The 22197-nt window shown below is 46.6% G+C and overlaps 1 protein-coding gene across 1 annotated transcript in view; it reads left to right on the plus strand.

Moving 5' to 3' along the window:
• ano2b (anoctamin 2b) overlaps positions 1-22197 on the plus strand; it is a gene marked incomplete at both ends in the record, with an annotated part of 169276 nt that overhangs the window by 18837 nt on the left and 128242 nt on the right. The window contains 4 exons of the mRNA XM_084194999.1: positions 12832-12930; positions 15193-15344; positions 15498-15552; positions 15675-15726. Coding sequence (XP_084051125.1) covers positions 12832-12930; positions 15193-15344; positions 15498-15552; positions 15675-15726 — 358 coding nt within the window. The remainder of the gene's footprint in view (positions 1-12831; positions 12931-15192; positions 15345-15497; positions 15553-15674; positions 15727-22197) is intronic.

A 22197-nucleotide genomic window follows, 5' to 3' on the forward strand; every position in this document is an offset into this window, starting at 1 on the left:
AATAAAAAATAAAAAAACAACACCCTGAGAGCATCGGACACAAAACACCAATACAAATGTAAATGTAACAACATCACAAAATATATAAAGAAGTTTGTGGAATCTTCTTTCGTGGGCACCTTTTCATTAAAGGATAGACTCTTGGTATTTCTAGCTGCACCAATCAGAGCAGTGGAGCAAAAAGCATTCATTTTGGGGAGACTGGGGGAGCGGGGTTCCAAAATGCAATCATATCACATGCAATTTCACCGTTGATAAGATAGTCATATTCAGTGCATTCGGAAAGTATTCAGACCCCTTTACTTTTTCCACATTTTGTTAGGTTACAGCCTTATTCTAAAATGTAGAGATCTGAAAATAGCTGTGCAGCGACGCTCCCCATCCAACCTGACAGAGCTTGAGAGGATCTGCAGAGAAGAATGGGAGAAACTCCCCAAATACAGGTGTGCCAAGCTTGTAGCGTCATACCCAAGAAGACTCGAGGTTGTAATTGCTGCCAAAGATGCTTAAACAAAGTACTGAGTAAAGGGTCTGAATACTTTATTTTTATTTTTATATAATAATAATTTTGTTAATTTATAAAAACCTGTGTTTACTTTGTCATTATGGGTTATTGTGTGTAGATTGAGGGGAAAAAACAACAATAAAATAAATCCTCATCAATCTTCACAATACCCCATAATGACAAAGCAAAAAGAGGTTTGTATTTTTTTGTGCTAATTTATTTAAAAACTGATATCATATTTGCATAATTATTCAGACCCTTTTACTCAGTACTTTTTTGTAAAGCACCTTCGGCAGCGATTACAGCCTCGAGTCTTCTTGGGTATGACGCTACAAGCTTGGCACACCTGTATTTGGGGAGTTTCTCCCATTCTTCTCTGCAGATCCTCTCAAGCTCTGTCAGGTTGGATGGGGAGCGTCGCTGCACAGCTATTTTCAGGTCTCTCCAGAGATGTTCGATCGGGTTCAAGTCTGCTCTCTGGCTGGGCCACTCAAGGACATTCAGAGACTTGTCGCGAAACCACTCCTGCGTTGTCTTGGCTGTGTGCTTAGGGTCGTTGTCCTGTTGGAAGGTGAACCTTCGCCCCAGTCTGAGGTCCTGAGCGCTTTGGAGCAGGTTTTCATCAAGGATCTCTCTCTTGATAAGCTCCGTTTATCTTTCAATCGATCCTGACTAGTCTCCCAGTCCCTGCCTCTGAAACATATCTTCACAGCATGATGCTGCCACCACCATGCTTCACCCTGGGCAAGGTGACAGGTTTCCTCCAGACGTGACGCTTGGCATTCAGGCCAAAGAGTTCAATCTTGGTTTCATCAGACCAGAGAATTTTGTTTCGACTCCGGGATGCTGACCTAGGCAGAGTTGTAAAGAAAAAGTCCAGTGTCTGTGTTCTTTTGCCCATCTTAATCTTTTCTTTTTATTGGTCAGTCTGAGATATGGCTTTTTCTTTGCAACTCTGTCTAGAAGGTCAGCATCCCGGAGTCGCCTCTTCAATGTTGACGTTGAGACTGGTGTTTTGCGGGTACTATTTAATGAAGCTGCCAGTTGAGGACCTGTGAGGCGCCTGTTTCTCAAACTAGACACTCTAATGTATTTGTCCTCTTGCTCAGTTGTGCACCGGGGCCTCCCACTCCTCTTTCTATTCTGGTTAGAGCCAGTTTGCGCTGTTCTGTGAAGGGAGTAGTACACAGTGTTGTACGAGATCTTCAGTTTTTTGGCAATTTCTCACAGCCTTCATTTCTCAGAACAAGAATAGACTGACGAGTTTCAGAAGAACATTCTTTGTTTCTGGCCATTTTGAGCCTGTAATCGAACCCACAATTGCTGATGCTCCAGATACTCAACTAGTCTCAAAAAGGCCAGTTTTATTGCTTCTTTAATCAGCACAACAGTTTTCAGCTGTGCTAACATAATTGCAAAAGGGTTTTCTAATGATCAATTAGCCTTTTTAAAATGATAAACTTGGATTAGCAAACACAACGTGCCATTGGAACACAGGACTGATGGTTGCTGATAATGGGCCTCTGTACGCCTATGTAGATATTCCATTAAAAATCAGCCGTTTCCAGCTACAATAGCCATTTCCAACATTAACAATGTCTACACTGTATTTCGGATCAATTTGATGTTATTTTAATGGACAAAAAATTTGCTTTTCTATCAAAAACAAGGACATTTCTAAGTGACCCCAAACTTTTGAACGTTAGTGTATATACAGCTGTGGAAAAAATTAAGAGACCACTGCACAAATATACTTTTCTCTGGTTTTACTATTTATAGGTATGTGTTTGGGTGAAATTAACATTTTTGTTTTATTCTATAAACTACTGACAACATTTCTCCCAAATTCCAAATAAAAATATTGTCATTTAGAGCATTTCTTTGCAGAAAATGACAACTGGTCAAAATAACAAAAAAGATGCAGTGTTGTCAGACCTCGAATAATGCAAAGAAAATAAGTTCATGTTCATTTTTAAACAACACAATACTAATGTTTTAACTAAGGAAAAGTTCAGAAATCAATATTTGGTGGAATAACCCTGATTTTCAATCACAGCTTTCATGCGTTTTGGCATGCTCTCCACCAGTCTTTCACATTGATGTTGGGTGACTTTATGCCACTCCTGACGCAAAAATTCAAGCAGCTCGGCTTTGTTTGATAGCTTGTGACCATCCATGTTCCTCTTGATCACATTCCAGAAGTTTTCAATGGGGTTCAGGTCTGGAGATTGGGCTGGCCATGACAGGGTCTTGATCTGGTGGTCCTCCATCCACACCTTGATTGACCTGGCTGTGTGGCATGGTGCATTGTCCTGCTGGAAAAACCAATCCTCAGAGTTGGGGAACAATGTCAGAGCAAAAGGAAGCAAGTTTTCTTCCAGGACAACCTTGTACGTGGCTTGATTCATGCGTCCTTCACAAAGACAAATCTGCCCGATTCCAGCCTTGCTGAAGCACCCCCAGATCATCACCGATCCTCCACCAAATGTCACAGTGGGTGCGAGACACTGTGCCTTGTAGGCCTCTCCAGGTCTCCGTCTAACCATTAGACGACCAGGTGTTGGGCAAAGCTGAAAATTGGACTCATCAGAGAAGATGACCTTACTCCAGTCCTCTACGGTCCAATCCTTATGGTCTTTTGCAAACCTCAGCCTGGCTTTTCTTTGCTTCTCATTGATGAAGGGCTTTTTTCTAGCTTTGCTTGACCTTGTTCTTATGAACCGCCGTCTCCGCACTGCTAAAGCTAACTCTCTCTCCTCTGCTCTTGTCCTTCTAGACCTGTCTGCTGCCTTTGATACTGTGAACCATCAGATCCTCCTCTCCACCCTCTCCGAGCTGGGCATCTCCGGCGCGGCTCACTCCTGGATTGCGTCCTACCTGACCGGTCGCTCCTACCAAGTGGCGTGGCGAGAAGCTGTCTCCGCACCACGTGCTCTCACCACTGGTGTCCCCCAGGGCTCAGTTCTAGGCCCTCTCCTATTCTCCCTATACACCAAGTCACTTGGCTCTGTCATATCCTCACATGGCCTCTCCTATCATTGCTACGCTGACGATACACAACTAATCTTCTCCTTTCCCCCTTCTGATAACCAGGTGGCGAATCGCATCTCTGCATGTCTGGCAGACATATCAGTATGGATGACGGATCACCACCTCAAGCTGAACCCTGGCAAGACGGAGCTGCTCTTCCTCCCGGGGAAGGACTGCCCGTTCCATGATCTCGCCATCACGGTTGACAACTCCGCTGTGTCCTCCTCCCAGAGTGCGAAGAGCCTAGGCGTGACCCTGGACAACACCCTGTCGTTCTCCGCCAACATCAAGGCGGTGACCCGCTCCTGCAGGTTCATGCTCTACAACATTCGGAGAGTACGACCCTGCCTTACACAGGAAGCGGCACAGGTCCTAATCCAGGCACTTGTCATCTCCCGTCTGGACTACTGCAACTCGCTGTTGGCTGGCCTCCCTGCCTGTGCCATTAAACCCCTACAACTCATCCAGAATGCCGCAGCCCGTCTGGTGTTCAACCTTCCCAAGTTCTCTCACGTCACCCCCCTCCTCCGCACACTCCACTGGCTTTCAGTTGAAGCTCGCATCCGCTACAAGACCATGGTGCTTGCCTATGGAGCAGTGAGGGGAACGGCACCTCTGTACCTTCGGGCTCTGATCAGTCCCTACACCCAAACGAGGGCATTGCGTTCATCCACCTCTGGCCTGCTGGCTCCCCTTCCTCTGCGGAAGCATAGTTCCCGCTCAGCCCAGTCAAAACTGTTCGCTGCTCTGGCACCCCAATGGTGGAACAAGCTCCCTCACGACGCCAGGACAGCGGAGTCACTCACCACCTTCCGGAGACATTTGAAACCCCACCTCTTTAAGGAATACCTGGGATAGGATAAAGTAATCCTTCTACCCCCCCCCCCCCCCCAAAAAAAAATTGTAAAGTGGTTATCCCACTGGCTATACGGTGAACGCACCAATTGGTGAGTCGCTCTGGATAAGAGCGTCTGCTAAATGACGTAAATGTGCCCTTGAGCAAGGCACTTAACCCTAATTGCTCCTGTAAGTCGCTCTGGATAAGAGCGTCTGCTAAATGACTAAAATGTAAATGTAAATGTAAATGTCTTTGACATTTTAAGGATGGAAGCAACCTGACGCTCACTGTATCCCTCTGCCAGTAAAGCCAGAATTGAACCCTTATTTTCCTCACTCAACTTTCCTTTTCAACTCTTTTGGCATGGTCAATAGTTATATTTTGATTAATATTACTTTTGAGGTACTATTAGCACTGTTTTTGCCATCCAGCTGGTCCTATTAAATCAAATCAAATCAAATTTTATTGGCCACATGCGCCGAATACAACAGGTGCAGACATTACAGTGAAATGCTTACTTACAGCCCTTAACCAACAGTGCATTTATTTTTAACAAAAAAGTAAAAATAAAACAACAACAAAAAAAGTGTTGAGAAAAAAAGAGCAGAAGTAAAATAAAATAACAGTAGGGAGGCTATATATACAGGGGGGTACCGGTGCAGAGTCAATGTGCGGGGGCACCGGCTAGTTGAGGTAGTTGAAGTAATATGTACCTGTGGGTAGAGTTAAAGTGACAATGCATAAATAATTAACAGAGTAGCAGCAGCGTAAAAGGATGGGGTGGGGGGGCAGTGCAAATAGTCCGGGTAGCCATGATTAGCTGTTCAGGAGTCTTATGGCTTGGGGGTAGAAGCTGTTGAGAAGTCTTTTGGACCTAGACTTGGCACTCCAGTACCGCTTGCCGTGCGGTAGCAGAGAGAACAGTCTATGACTAGGGTGGCTGGAGTCTTTGACAATTTTGAGGGCCTTCCTCTGACACCGCCTGGTATAGAGGTCCTGGATGGCAGGAAGCTTGGCCCCAGTGATGTAGTGGGCCGTACGCACTACCCTCTGTAGTGCCTTGCGGTCAGAGGCCGAGCAGTTGCCATACCAGGCGGTGATGCAACCAGTCAGGATGCTCTCGATGGTGCAGCTGTAGAACATTTTGAGGATCTGAGGACCCATGCCAAATCTTTTCAGTCTCCTGAGGGGGAATAGGCTTTGTCGTGCCCTCTTCACGACTGTCTTGGTGTGTTTGGACCATGATAGTTCGTTGGTGATGTGGACACCAAGGAACTTGAAGCTCTCAACCTGTTCCACTACAGCCCTGTCGATGAGAATGGGGGCGTGCTCAGTCGTCATTTTTTTCCTGTAGTCCACAATCATCTCCTTTGTCTTGGTCACGTTGAGGGAGAGGTTGTATTGCAAGAGGATAGTGATGACCACAGCAGTGGTTTTTATACTTTTCCTCGTTAAATAAGATTTGATTCAGGTGATCACCTAATCAGTACCTAATTCAGTAGAATGAGGTGTGCCTGTGTTGGAATTCAACAGACACTGGAATGGAATGGCTGTCATACATGTAGAGATGGACACTGGAATGGAATGGCTGTGATACATGTAGAGATGGACACTGGAATAGAATGGCTGTCATACATGTAGAGATGCACACTGGAATGGAATGGCTGTCATACATGTAGAGATGGACACTGGAATGGAATGGCTGTCATACATGTAGAGATGCACACCGGAATGGAATGGCTGTGATACATGTAGAGATGCACACCGGAATGGAATGGCTGTCATACATGTAGAGATGCTGATTTAAGAAACATTTGCAGTGGTCTCTTAATTTTTTCCACAGCTGTGTGTATGTATGTATATGGATGTATGTGTGTATGTGTGTGTGTATATGTGTGTATATATGTATGTGTGTGTGTGTATATGTGTGTATGTGTGTGTGTGTGTGTGTGTATATATGTATATATATATATATATATATATATATATATATATATATATATATATATATATATATATATATATATATATATATATATATATATATTTTTATACAGGCTAGCTCAAAAATATGTGAAAATAGAATTCTCCAATGGATTTTGAATTTGCATCGCCTATTTGAGTTTGCTCCATGGCTCAGGTGGCCAAGTGTAGGCAACGGCCAAAAGCTGTTTGGTTCAGCCATAGATGATCTATTATATTGCTCAGTCGTGACTCGCCAAGAGGAAGAACTTTGCAGGTGTTTCTGATTAATAAACAATGCCATGCTGGTGGGTGGTAACTTTCAAATAAAACCCAGCCCTGAAAAGACATGTAGACTGAAATGTATTAGCACATCATATCATAGAGGAAACACACAGCATTGGCACAGAACATATCATAGGGGAAACACAGCATTGGCACAGAACATATCATAGGGGAAACACAGCATTGGCACAGAACATAACATATCATAGGGGAAACACAGCATTGGCACAGAAAATATCATAGGGGAAACACACAGCATTGGCACAGAACATATCATAGGGGAAACACACAGCATTGGCACAGAACATATCATAGGGGAAACACAGCATTGGCACAGAACATATCATATCATAAGGGAAACACAGCATTGGCACAGAAAATATCATAGGGGAAACACACAGCATTGGCACAGAACATATCATAGGGGAAACACACAGCATTGGCACAGAACATATCATAGGGGAAACACAGCATTGGCACAGAACATATCATATCATAGGGGAAACACAGCATTGGCACAGAACATACAGTGGGGAAAAAAAGTATTTAGTCAGCCACCAATTGTGCAAGTTCTCCCACTTAAAAAGATGAGAGAGGCCTGTAATTTTCATCATAGGTACACGTCAACTATGACAGCCAAAATGAGAAAAAATAATCCAGAAAATCACATTGTAGGATTTTTTATGAATTTATTTGCAAATTATGGTGGAAAATAAGTATTTGGTCAATAACAAAAGTTTCTCAATACTTTGTTATATACCCTTTGTTGGCAATGACACAGGTCAAACGTTTTCTGTAAGTCTTCACAAGGTTTTCACACACTATTGCTGGTATTTTGGCCCATTCCTCAATGCAGATCTCCTCTAGAGCAGTGATGTTTTGGGGCTGTCGCTGGGCAACACGGACTTTCAACTCCCTCCAAAGATTTTCTATGGGGTTGAGATCTGGAGACTGGCTAGGCCACTCCAGGACCTTGAAATGCTTCTTACGAAGCCACTCCTTCGTTGCCCGGGCGGTGTGTTTGGGATCATTGTCATGCTGAAAGACCCAGCCACGTTTCATCTTCAATGCCCTTGCTGATGGAAGGAGGTTTTCACTCAAAATCTCACGATACATGGTCCCATTCATTCTTTCCTTTACACGGATCAGTCGTCCTGGTCCCTTTGCAGAAAAACAGCCCCAAAGCATGATGTTTCCACCCCCATGCTTCACAGTAGGTATGGTGTTCTTTGGATGCAACTCAGCATTCTTTGTCCTCCAAACACGACGAGTTGAGTTTTTACCAAAAAGTTCTATTTTGGTTTCATCTGACCATATGACATTCTCCCAATCCTCTTCTGGATCATCCAAATGCATTCTAGCAAACTTCAGACGGGCCTGGACATGTACTGGCTTAAGCAGGGGGACACGTCTGGCACTGCAGGATTTGAGTCCCTGGCGGCGTAGTGTGTTACTGATGGTAGGCTTTGTTACTTTGGTCCCAGCTCTCTGCAGGTCATTCACTAGGTCCCCCCGTGTGGTTCTGGGATTTTTGCTCACCGTTCTTGTGATCATTTTGACCCCACAGGGTGAGATCTTGCGTGGAGCCCCAGATCGAGGGAGATTGTCAGTGGTCTTGTATGTCTTCCATTTCCTAATAATTGCTCCCACAGTTGATTTCTTCAAACCAAGCTGCTTACCTATTGCAGATTCAGTCTTCCCAGCCTGGTGCAGGTCTACAATTTTGTTTCTGGTGTCCTTTGACAGCTCTTTGGTCTTGGCCATAGTGGAGTTTGGAGTGTGACTGTTTGAGGTTGTGGACAGGTGTCTTTTATACTGATAACAAGTTCAAACAGGTGCAATTAATACAGGTAACGAGTGGAGGACAGAGGAGCCTCTTAAAGAAGAAGTTACAGGTCTGTGAGAGCCAGAAATCGTGCTTGTTTGTAGGTGACCAAATACTTATTTTCCACCATAATTTGCAAATACATTCATTAAAAATCCTACAATGTGATTTTCTGGATTTTTTTTCCTCAATTTGTCTGTCATAGTTGACGTGTACCTATGATGAAAATTACAGGCCTCTCTCATCTTTTTAAGTGGGAGAACTTGCGCAATTGGTGGCTGACTAAATACTTTTTTCCCCACTGTATCATAGGGGAAACACACAGCATTGGCACAGAAAATATCCTAGGGGAAACACACAGCATTGGCACAGAACATATCATAGGGGAAACACACAGCATTGGCACAGAACATATCATAGGGGAAACACAGCATTGGCACAGAACATATCATAGGGGAAACACAGCATTGGCACAGAACATATCATAGGGGAAACACAGCATTGGCACAGAACATATCATATCATAGGGGAAACACAGCATTGGCACAGAAAATATCAGAAGTTTCCAACTTCAACCACAAATATATAGTACTTTGACTAAAATGATGACTTATTGACTTAAATCATTGTAAGCTATGGATGATGGGTATCTGCGTTAGTTTATATCTGTTGGTTCCTACCCCCTGTCCTCCTCATCTCCTAGTTTTAAACTTTAGTTTATACCTGTTGGTTCCTACCCCCTGTCCTCCTCATCTCCTAGTTTTAAACTTTAGTTTATATATGTTGGTTCCTACCCCATGTCCTCCTCATCTCCTAGTTTTAAACTTTAGTTTATATCTGTTGGTTCCTACCCCCTGTCCTCCTCATCTCCTAGTTTTAAACTTTAGTTTATATCTGTTGGTTCCTACCCCCTGTCCTCTCCTCCAGGTATTAAACAATGGTTCCTACCTAATGGTTCCTATCACCTGTCCTCTCCCCCAGGTATTAAACTATGGTTCCTACCTGTTGGTTCCTACCCCCTGTCCTCCTCACCTGGTATTAAACTGTGTGCTATCTGACTGTTGGTTCCTACCCCCTGTGCCTCTCCTGGTATTAAACTGTGTCCCATCTGACTGTTGGTTCCTACCCCCTGTCCTCCTCTCCTGGTATTAAACTGTGTGCTATCTGACTGTTGGTTCCTACCCCCTGTCCTCCTCTCCTGGTATTAAACTGTGTGCTATCTGACTGTTGGTTCCTACCCCCTGTCCTCCTCTCCTGGTATTAAACTGTGTGCTATCTGACTGTTGGTTCCTACCCCCTGTCCTCCTCTCCTGGTATTAAACTGTGTGCTATCTGACTGTTGGTTCCTACCCCCTGTCCTCCTCTCCTGGTATTAAACTGTGTGCTATCTGACTGTTGGTTCCTACCCCCTGTCCTCCTCTCCTGGTATTAAACTGTGTGCTATCTGACTGTTGGTTCCTACCCCCTGTGCCTCTCCTGGTATTAAACTGTGTGCTATCTGACTGTTGGTTCCTACCCCCTGTCCTCCTCTCCTGGTATTAAACTGTGTGCTATCTGACTGTTGGTTCCTACCCCCTGTCCTCCTCTCCTGGTATTAAACTGTGTGCTATCTGACTGTTGGTTCCTACCCCCTGTCCTCCTCTCCTGGTATTAAACTGTGTGCTATCTGACTGTTGGTTCCTACCCCCTGTCCTCCTCTCCTGGTATTAAACTGTGTGCTATCTGACTGTTGGTTCCTACCCCCTGTCCTCCTCTCCTGGTATTAAACTGTGTGCTATCTGACTGTTGGTTCCTACCCCCTGTCCTCCTCTCCTGGTATTAAACTGTGTGCTATCTGACTGTTGGTTCCTACCCCCTGTCCTCCTCTCCTGGTATTAAACTGTGTGCTATCTGACTGTTGGTTCCTACCCCCTGTCCTCCTCTCCTGGTATTAAACTGTGTGCTATCTGACTGTTGGTTCCTACCCCCTGTCCTCCTCTCCTGGTATTAAACTGTGTGCTATCTGACTGTTGGTTCCTACCCCCTGTCCTCCTCTCCTGGTATTAAACTGTGTGCTATCTGACTGTTGGTTCCTACCCCCTGTCCTCCTCTCCTGGTATTAAACTGTGTGCTATCTGACTGTTGGTTCCTACCCCCTGTCCTCCTCTCCTGGTATTAAACTGTGTGCTATCTGACTGTTGGTTCCTACCCCCTGTCCTCCTCTCCTGGTATTAAACTGTGTGCTATCTGACTGTTGGTTCCTACCCCCTGTCCTCCTCTCCTGGTATTAAACTGTGTGCTATCTGACTGTTGGTTCCTACCCCCTGTGCCTCTCCTCTCCTGGTATTAAACTGTGTGCTATCTGACTGTTGGTTCCTACCCCCTGTCCTACTCTCCTGGTATTAAACTGTGTCCTATCTGACTGTTGGTTCCTACCCCCTGTGCCTCTCCTGGTATTAAACTGTGTGCTATCTGACTGTTGGTTCCTACCCCCTGTCCTCCTCTCCTGGTATTAAACTGTGTGCTATCTGACTGTTGGTTCCTACCCCCTGTCCTCCTCTCCTGGTATTAAACTGTGTCCTATCTGACTGTTGGTTCCTACCCCCTGTCCTCTCCTGGTATTAAACTGTGTGCTATCTGACTGTTGGTTCCTACCCCCTGTCCTCCTCTCCTGGTATTAAACTGTGTGCTATCTGACTGTTGGTTCCTACCCCCTGTCCTCCTCTCCTGGTATTAAACTGTGTCCTATCTGACTGTTGGTTCCTACCCCCTGTCCTCTCCTGGTATTAAACTGTGTGCTATCTGACTGTTGGTTCCTACCCCCTGTGCCTCTCCTGGTATTAAACTGTGTCCTATCTGACTGTTGGTTCCTACCCCCTGTGCCTCTCCTGGTATTAAACTGTGTGCTATCTGACTGTTGGTTCCTACCCCCTGTCCTCCTCTCCTGGTATTAAACTGTGTGCTATCTGACTGTTGGTTCCTACCCCCTGTCCTCCTCTCCTGGTATTAAACTGTGTCCTATCTGACTGTTGGTTCCTACCCCCTGTCCTCCTCTCCTGGTATTAAACTGTGTGCTATCTGACTGTTGGTTCCTACCCCCTGTCCTCCTCTCCTGGTATTAAACTGTGTGCTATCTGACTGTTGGTTCCTACCCCCTGTCCTCCTCTCCTGGTATTAAACTGTGTGCTATCTGACTGTTGGTTCCTACCCCCTGTCCTCCTCTCCTGGTATTAAACTGTGTGCTATCTGACTGTTGGTTCCTACCCCCTGTCCTCCTCTCCTGGTATTAAACTGTGTGCTATCTGACTGTTGGTTCCTACCCCCTGTGCCTCTCCTCTCCTGGTATTAAACTGTGTGCTATCTGACTGTTGGTTCCTACCCCCTGTCCTCTCCTGGTATTAAACTGTGTGCTATCTGACTGTTGGTTCCTACCCCCTGTGCCTCTCCTGGTATTAAACTGTGTGCTATCTGACTGTTGGTTCCTACCCCCTGTCCTCCTCTCCTGGTATTAAACTGTGTGCTATCTGACTGTTGGTTCCTACCCCCTGTGCCTCTCCTCTCCTGGTATTAAACTGTGTGCTATCTGACTGTTGGTTCCTACCCCCTGTCCTCTCCTGGTATTAAACTGTGTCCTATCTGACTGTTGGTTCCTACCCCCTGTGCCTCTCCTCTCCTGGTATTAAACTGTGTGCTATCTGACTGTTGGTTCCTACCCCCTGTCCTCCTCTCCTGGTATTAAACTGTGTGCTATCTGACTGTTGGTTCCTACCCCCTGTCCTCCTCTCCTGGTATTAAACTGTGTGCTATCTGACTGTTGGTTCCTACCCCCTGTCCTCCTCTCCTGGTATTAAACTGTGTGCTATCTGACTGTTGGTTCCTACCCCCTGTCCTCTCCTGGTATTAAACTGTGTGCTATCTGACTGTTGGTTCCTACCCCCTGTCCTCCTCTCCTGGTATTAAACTGTGTGCTATCTGACTGTTGGTTCCTACCCCCTGTCCTCCTCTCCTGGTATTAAACTGTGTGCTATCTGACTGTTGGTTCCTACCCCCTGTCCTCCTCTCCTGGTATTAAACTGTGTGCTATCTGACTGTTGGTTCCTACCCCCTGTCCTCCTCTCCTGGTATTAAACTGTGTGCTATCTGACTGTTGGTTCCTACCCCCTGTCCTCTCCTGGTATTAAACTGTGTGCTATCTGACTGTTGGTTCCTACCCCCTGTGCCTCTCCTCTCCTGGTATTAAACTGTGTGCTATCTGACTGTTGGTTCCTACCCCCTGTCCTCCTCTCCTGGTATTAAACTGTGTGCTATCTGACTGTTGGTTCCTACCCCCTGTCCTCCTCTCCTGGTATTAAACTGTGTGCTATCTGACTGTTGGTTCCTACCCCCTGTGCCTCTCCTCTCCCCCAGGTCAGGGTCTTCGGGCCCAGCTTCACTCGGCTCCATGTCCCCTGGCCGGTCCTGAGCAGAGAGGCAGAGTTCCTCAAGATTAAAGTCCCCACTAATAAGGTGAGACCTCCACCACTTTACAGCCCCCTGTGTGTCCCCACTAATAAGGTGAGACCTCCACCCCTTTACAGCCCCCTGTGTGTCCCCACTAATAAGGTGAGACCTCCACCCCTTTACAGCCCCCTGTGTCCCCACTAATAAGGTGAGACCTCCACCCCTTTACAGCCCCCTGTGTCCCCACTAATAAGGTGAGACCTCCACCCCTTTACAGCCCCCTGTGTCCCCACTAATAAGGTGAGACCTCCACCCCTTTACAGCCCCCTGTGTCCCCACTAATAAGGTGAGACCTCCACCCCTTTACAGCCCCCTGTGTCCCCACTAATAAGGTGAGACCTCCACCCCTTTACAGCCCCCTGTGTCCCCACTAATAAGGTGAGACCTCCACCCCTTTACAGCCCCCTGTGTCCCCACTAATAAGGTGAGACCTCCACCCCTTTACAGCCCCCTGTGTCCCCACTAATAAGGTGAGACCTCCACCCCTTTACAGCCCTGTGTGTGTGTGTTTAATCCCATGGATGGATCCTCCCCTTTACAGCCCCCTGTGTGTGTGTTTAATCCCATGGATGGATCCTTCCCTAACACAAACAGGGGGTTCATCTTGCAGCGTTTCTTTCTTTTTTTAAACTCATCCGTTGTTGTTGCTTTGTTTTATAGTAGTTTTAACTATCTTTAATGTTGCATCAGATTATCCATCAGGCTACAGTAGAGCCACATGAAGACACGGTGGATTATTCTCCTACTTGGATTACTTTAGCTGCTACCTGAAACAGCGTGTGAACTTTTAAAGAAAGCTGTCAGAATCACACTACAGCAGAGACGTGTCTTTTGCAATGTAACAACTCACATTCGGGAAAATCGACCAAAGGGGACTTATACTACATTACCAAAAGTATGTGGACACCTGCCCGTCAAACATCTCATTCCAAAATCATGGGCATTAATATGGAGTTGGTCCCCCCTTCACTGCTATAACAGCCTCCACTCTTCTGGGAAGGCTTTCCACTAGATGTTGGAACATTGCTGCGGGGACTTGCTTCCATTCAGCCACAAGAGCATTAGTGAGGTCGGGCACTGATGTTGGGCGATTAGGCCTGGCTCGCAGGCGACGTTCCAATTCATCCCAAAGGTGTTCGATGTGGTTGAGGTCAGGGCTCTATGCAGACAAGTCAGGTTCTTCCACACCGATCTCGACACAACATTTCTGTATGGACCTCGCTTTGTGCACGGGAGCATTGTCATGCTGAAACAGGAAAAGGCCTTCCCCAAACTGTTGCCACAAAATCGTCTAGAATATTATTATATGCTGTAGCGTTAAGATTTCCCTTCACTGGAACTAAGGAGCCCGAATCATGAAAAACAGCCTCAGACCATTATTCCTCCTCCACCAAACTTTACAGTTGGTACTATGCATTGGGGCAGGTAGCGTTCTCCTGGCATTCGCCAAACTCTGATTCGTCCGTCGGACTGCCAGATGGCTACCTGATGGCACTCTGATTAAGTGCAGAAAATCACCAATCAACATAAACGTTCTACCACAGCGACCATGTTATTTTTGTGAAGCATATTTGATTCTGACATATTAATATGTTCTGCATATAAAGTTTGTATGTGAAAACTACTTCTAAGATGCATTCATTCAGTTGTTCTGAACTCACTTCACTGGCACTAAAGAGGGAGGCTCTCGGCTGGTGCTGGCACATGAGCACATCAAAAACACTGCTGGAACGGTGTTTACGTGTCCTAATCGTTCGAAAGATTTGTCAGAAAACCAGATTTTAATCGACGTATGCTTACTTAGATTTTAACCTTACGCCGATTTTAAGATAAGCAGAGTAAGATGTTTATATGACTGTTGGATAAATGACTTACTGCCATTACTTTCTGTCGCTCTCTCTCTCTCTGTCTCTCTCTCTGTCTCTCTCTCTGTCTCTCTCTCTCTCTCTCTCTCTGTCTCTCTCTCTGTCTCTCTCTCTCTCTCTCTCTCTCTCTCTCTCTCTCTCTCTCTCTCTCTCTCTCTCTGTCTCTGTCTCTCTCTCTCTCTCTCTATCACTCTCTCTGTCTCTGTCTCTCTCTCTCTCTGTCTCTCTCTCTCTCTATCACTCTCTCTCTCTCTCTCTCTCTCTCTGTCTCTCTCTCTCTCTCTCTCTCTGTCTCTCTCTCTCTCTCTCTCTCTCTCTCTCTCTCTCTCTCTCTCTCTCTATCACTCTCTCTCTCTCTCTCTCTCTCTCTCTCTCTCTGTGTGTGCCTGTTGTCTGTGTGTAGAGCTATGGTCTGAAGGAGGAGCATGGGTTCAGTGCCAGCCTCAGTGAGTTCTGGAGGAAGGTGAACCAGCCGTTCCAACCCAACATCCCCCAGCTAGGCCACAGCACCACCAAGCAGCTCTCCCACTGCTTCTCCAGGGAAAAACTACACTTGTAAGATGCACCCACACCACCCCCCCCCCCCCCCCCCCCCACACACACACGTACTCACACACACACTCTGACAACAGTTGGTCTATATTGAGAACCATCTGTGTGGTTGTTGTGAGTTTCCCTGAGTTGACACCTATTATTTGTTCTCTACAGATTTAACATCACCTCTAAAGACACGTTCTTTGACAACGCAACACGCAGTCGAATAGTAAGTCTCTCATTCAGGATGTTTCTCTGTTTTTATATGAATGTCAAGAATCAATGGGAATATGGTTTCAGGTCTCTGTTTCTCTCTGACACAATATTCTGTGTGACCTATGACCCTCTCAGGTGTACGAGATCCTGAGACGCACCGCCTGCACGCGCACCAGCCAATCCATGGGTGAGTGACCGCTGACCCCTAACCTTAACCCAGACCATGGCCTCAGTACTCTTGCAGTTGGTCTTGGGGCAAGTGTTTCTGTATGGGGCAATCGATCGCACCAGGTGATTCCCAGGATGCACTGCTGGCATCTTATGTGGAATCGCTCAAGCTGCTTGTTGTGGCGACTGTAAGTGACCGAGCTGTAAAGAGGTGTGGTGATGCAGACGATAGACGGTGACTTTGGTGTGGAGGTGGAGATCCCTGTTTTGGAAGACCCTGTGTCTGAGTTTCCCGAAGGCAACTGATGCATGCTTGATCCTATTTTGAATTTCGAGGTCGATGCTGCAGTCCGCCGAGAGGATGCTGCCCTGGGGTTTGAAGGACGGGACTATTGCCAGTGATTTTGTGTTCAATGGTGAAGACAGGAATGGTGGGTGGAGGGCTGGATCTCCATTGGCAGACCACCTCTGTCTTGGTGGTGTTGATAGACAGTTCCATCCTGCTATAGACCCTCACAGCCGCTACAAGGACGGACTGAAGGTCTTCTGGGCCACAAGAGCACAGTCATCAGCATACTGCAGCTCAAGAACCCGCTCCGTCCAAACCTTGGTGGTTGCTTGGAGCCTCCTGATGCTTACTCCAAAGAGCACTGACTCCTGCCCTCCTATGGCCACCCGAGCCATCATCCCATCATGGAACTGACAAAGGATGTTGACTAATTTGTGACAAATTAGAATGCCCCATAGTAATTCCCTGCTCACAGTGTCTGTGATGTTGTTCACGGCACGTCACCTGGAGTTGCCGTGAATATCATGTTGACCGTACTCCTGTTCTTTCTGATTCTGGCAGCAGTTCCTCTGTGAGGTTGTTCACCAGCCTGTGTAGCATCACCTTGGCCAGGACCTTGCTGGCAACAGCCAGAAGGGATATCCCCTGGCTGTTACCGCAGATGGACTTGTCACCCTTGTTCTTTATAGATGGTGACAATGTTTGCATCCCACCACTGTTGGGGGACGATCTCCCGGTCCCAAACCCACCACTGTTGGGGGACGGTCTCCCGGTCCCAAACCCACCACTGTTGGGGGACGATCTCCCGGTCCCAAACCCGCCACTGTTGGGGGACGATCTCCCGGTCCCAAACCCGCCACTGTTGGGGGACGATCTCCCGGTCCCAAACCCGCCACTGTTGGGGGACGATCTCCCGGTCCCAAACCCACCACTGTTGGGGGACGATCTCCCGGTCCCAAACCCGCCACTGTTGGGGGACGATAACCTCCCTTCTTAAGTAGCTCTGCCGGGATGCTGTCAGCGCCAGGAGTAGCCTCCCTTCTTAAGTAGCTCTGCCGGGATGCTGTCAGCGCCAGGAGTAACCTCCCTTCTTAAGTAGCTCTGCCGGGATGCTGTCAGCGCCAGGAGTAGCCTCCCTTCTTAAGTAGCTCTGCCGGGATGCTGTCAGCGCCAGGAGTAACCTCCCTTCTTAAGTAGCTCTGCCGGGATGCTGTCAGCGCCAGGAGTAACCTCCCTTCTTAAGTAGCTCTGCCGGGATGCTGTCAGCGCCAGGAGTAGCCTCCCTTCTTAAGTAGCTCTGCCGGGATGCTGTCAGCGCCAGGAGTAGCCTCCCTTCTTAAGTAGCTCTGCCGGGATGCTGTCAGCGCCAGGAGTCTTGTTGTTCTTGAGGGAGCGGATAGCTGATAACGCCTCTTGGAAGGTTGGCGAATGGTTGAGGTCTTGAATGGGTGGACGGAGGCTCAGTCTGGGTAAAAGGCTGTTCTTAATTGCCAGTCCCACACCGTGCTCATGTTGTCCACCCAGAGGGTAACCGTGCTCATGTTGTCCACCCAGAGGGTAACCGTAGCTCATGTTGTCCACCCAGAGGGTAACCGTGCTCATGTTGTCCACCCAGAGGGTAACCGTGCTCATGTTGTCCACCCAGAGGGTAACCGTGCTCATGTTGTCCACCCAGAGGGTAACCGTGCTCATGTTGTCCACCCAGAGGGTAACCGTGCTCATGTTGTCCACCCAGAGGGTAACCGTGCTCATGTTGTCCACCCAGAGGGTAACCGTGCTCATGTTGTCCACCCAGAGGGTAACCGTGCTCATGTTGTCCACCCAGAGGGTAACCTTTTCCAGAAGAAGGTGTAGCCTTCTCCCTCCTCTTTCCAGAACCATCATCCAGGAACCTGGTCTCACTCAGGGCACGCCGCCAGACTTTAGTTCCGGTTTCCGGGTCATGGCTTGACCGAGGTCAGAAGTGGATACCTGCGCAAAGGAAGTTATTTAAAGTGCCGCTGAGGGTGTGCAATCAACACTACTTCACTGTAGGAAGGTGAGAGTCCACTGGTAAGGGGGCAAACCCAGGACGACCAGTATCTTCCACAGCTGCAGGAGGCTGCCGGATCCACTGGTAAGGGGGCAAACCCAGGACGACCAGTATCTTCCACAGCTGCAGGAGGCTGCCGGATCCCCGGTCTGTCGGCGTCCACCTACCGCGCGCCGCCAGCACGCTGCTTTTCTCTCAGGGTGTGCTCCCCTAGCCTTGGTCGTACCAGACTAACCCACAAGGCAGCGGGACAGTGGTTGATGGCTGCCAGCACGCTGCTTTTCTCTCAGGGTGTGCTCCCCTAGCCTTGGTCGTACCAGACTAACCCACAAGGCAGCGGGACAGTGGTTGATGGCTGCCAGCACGCTGCTTTTCTCTCAGGGTGGGCTCCCCTAGCCTTGGTCGTACCAGACTAACCCACAAGGCAGCGGGACAGTGGTTGATGGCTGCCAGCACGCTGCTTTTCTCTCAGGGTGTGCTCCCCTAGCCTTGGTCGTACCAGACTAACCCACAAGGCAGCGGGACAGTGGTGGATGGCTGCCAGGACGTGTCTACACAGAGGTGGACCTGTACAGACGCATCTCTGGGGCACACTGCAATAATTGCCAGAGACTTTAGGGTGTCTATGACTAGGTTTCCATCCAATTGGCGACAGATTTTCATGCAAATATTCAAAATTCTGCATAAAAACAATATGCACATTTTCCCATCAGTTGTGTTTCCATCAAATTGACTTGTTGCGCACATAAAAATAACTTTTGTGGTTAAATTCCTAGTTAGCTTATTGTCCAGAGCTTATTGCCGATCTGGACAAACAATCCACCAACCACTATTGTCACTATGAATGGTGGATAGAGGGCAGGATAGACAGTTAGACTGGTAGACTATATTATCACTATGAATGGTGGATAGAGGACAGGGTAGACAGACTGGTAGACTATATTATCACTATGAATGGTGGATAGAGGACAGGGTAGACAGACTGGTAGACTATATTATCACTATGAATGGTGGATAGAGGGCAGGATAGACAGACTGGTAGACTATATTATCACTATGAATGGTGGATAGAGGGCAGGGTAGACAGTTAGACTGGTAGACTATATTGTCACTATGAATGGTGGATAGAGGGCAGGGTAGACAGACTGGTAGACTATATTATCACTATGAATGGTGGATAGAGGGCAGGATAGACAGACTGGTAGACTATATTATCACTATGAATGGTGGATAGAGGGCAGGGTAGACAGACTGGTAGACTATATTATCACTATGAATGGTGGATAGAGGACAGGGTAGACAGACTGGTAGACTATATTATCACTATGAATGGTGGATAGAGGGCAGGATAGACAGTTAGACTGGTAGACTATATTATCACTATGAATGGTGGATAGAGGGCAGGGTAGACAGTTAGACTGGTAGACTATATTATCACTATGAATGGTGGATAGAGGACAGGGTAGACAGACTGGTAGACTATATTATCACTATGAATGGTGGATAGAGGGCAGGATAGACAGTTAGACTGGTAGACTATATTATCACTATGAATGGTGGATAGAGGGCAGGGTAGACAGTTAGACTGGTAGACTATATTATCACTATGAATGGTGGATAGAGGGCAGGATAGACAGTTAGACTGGTAGACTATATTATCACTATGAATGGTGGATAGAGGACAGGATAGACAGACTGGTAGACTATATTATCACTATGAATGGTGGATAGAGGGCAGGGTAGACAGACTGGTAGACTATATTATCACTATGAATGGTGGATAGAGGACAGGGTAGACAGACTGGTAGACTATATTATCACTATGAATGGTGGATAGAGGGCAGGGTAGACAGTTAGACTGGTAGACTATATTATCACTATGAATGGTGGATAGAGGGCAGGATAGACAGTTAGACTGGTAGACTATATTATCACTATGAATGGTGGATAGAGGGCAGGGTAGACAGTTAGACTGGTAGACTATATTATCACTATGAATGGTGGGTAGAGGGCAGGGTAGACAGACTGGTAGACTATATTATCACTATGAATGGTGGATAGAGGGCAGGGTAGACAGACTGGTAGACTATATTATCACTATGAATGGTGGATAGAGGGCAGGGTAGACAGTTAGACTGGTAGACTATATTATCACTATGAATGGTGGATAGAGGGCAGGGTAGACAGTTAGACTGGTAGACTATATTATCACTATGAATGGTGGATAGAGGGCAGGGTAGACAGTTAGACTGGTAGACTATATTATCACTATGAATGGTGGATAGAGGGCAGGGTAGACAGTTAGACTGGTAGACTATATTATCACTATGAATGGTGGATAGAGGGCAGGGTAGACAGTTAGACTGGTAGACTATATTATCACTATGAATGGTGGATAGAGGGCAGGGTAGACAGTTAGACTGGTAGACTATATTATCACTATGAATGGTGGATAGAGGGCAGGGTAGACAGACTGGTAGACTATATTATCACTATGAATGGTGGATAGAGGACAGGGTAGACAGTTAGACTGGTAGACTATATTATCACTATGAATGGTGGATAGAGGGCAGGATAGACAGTTAGACTGGTAGACTATATTATCACTATGAATGGTGGATAGAGGGCATGGTAGACAGACTGGTGGACTATATTATCACTATGAATGGTGGATAGAGGGCAGGGTAGACAGACTGGTAGACTATATTATCACTATGAATGGTGGATAGAGGGCAGGATAGACAGACTGGTAGACTATATTATCACTATGAATGGTGGATAGAGGACAGGGTAGACAGTTAGACTGGTAGACTATATTATCACTATGAATGGTGGATAGAGGGCAGGGTAGACAGTTAGACTGGTAGACTATATTATCACTATGAATGGTGGATAGAGGACAGGACAGACAGTTAGACTGGTAGACTATATTATCACTATGAATGGTGGATAGAGGACAGGGTAGACAGACTGGTAGACTATATTATCACTATGAATGGTGGATAGAGGGCAGGGTAGACAGACTGGTAGACTATATTATCACTATGAATGGTGGATAGAGGGCAGGGTAGACAGTTAGACTGGTAGACTATATTATCACTATGAATGGTGGATAGAGGACAGGACAGACAGTTAGACTGGTAGACTATATTATCACTATGAATGGTGGATAGAGGGCAGGGTAGACAGACTGGTAGACTATATTATCACTATGAATGGTGGATAGAGGGCAGGGTAGACAGACTGGTAGACTATATTATCACTATGAATGGTGGATAGAGGGCAGGGTAGACAGTTAGACTGGTAGACTATATTATCACTATGAATGGTGGATAGAGGGCAGGGTAGACAGTTAGACTGGTAGACTATATTATCACTATGAATGGTGGATAGAGGACAGGGTAGACAGTTAGACTGGTAGACTATATTATCACTATGAATGGTGGATAGAGGGCAGGATAGACAGACTGGTAGACTATATTATCACTATGAATGGTGGATAGAGGGCAGGGTAGACAGTTAGACTGGTAGACTATATTATCACTATGAATGGTGGATAGAGGGCAGGGTAGACAGACTGGTAGACTATATTATCACTATGAATGGTGGATAGAGGGCAGGGTAGACAGTTAGACTGGTAGACTATATTATCACTATGAATGGTGGATAGAGGGCAGGATAGACAGACTGGTAGACTATATTATCACTATGAATGGTGGATAGAGGGCAGGGTAGACAGTTAGACTGGTAGACTATATTATCACTATGAATGGTGGATAGAGGGCAGGATAGACAGACTGGTAGACTATATTATCACTATGAATGGTGGATAGAGGGCAGGGTAGACAGACTGGTAGACTATATTATCACTATGAATGGTGGATAGAGGGCAGGGTAGACAGTTAGACTGGTAGACTATATTATCACTATGAATGGTGGATAGAGGGCAGGGTAGACAGACTGGTAGACTATATTATCACTATGAATGGTGGATAGAGGGCAGGGTAGACAGTTAGACTGGTAGACTATATTATCACTATGAATGGTGGATAGAGGACAGGGTAGACAGTTAGACTGGTAGACTATATTATCACTATGAATGGTGGATAGAGGGCAGGGTAGACAGACTGGTAGACTATATTATCACTATGAATGGTGGATAGAGGGCA

This window comes from Coregonus lavaretus (assembly GCF_964263955.1).
Source record: "Coregonus lavaretus genome assembly, contig: HAP1_SCAFFOLD_831, whole genome shotgun sequence".
Taxonomy (NCBI): domain Eukaryota; kingdom Metazoa; phylum Chordata; class Actinopteri; order Salmoniformes; family Salmonidae; genus Coregonus; species Coregonus lavaretus.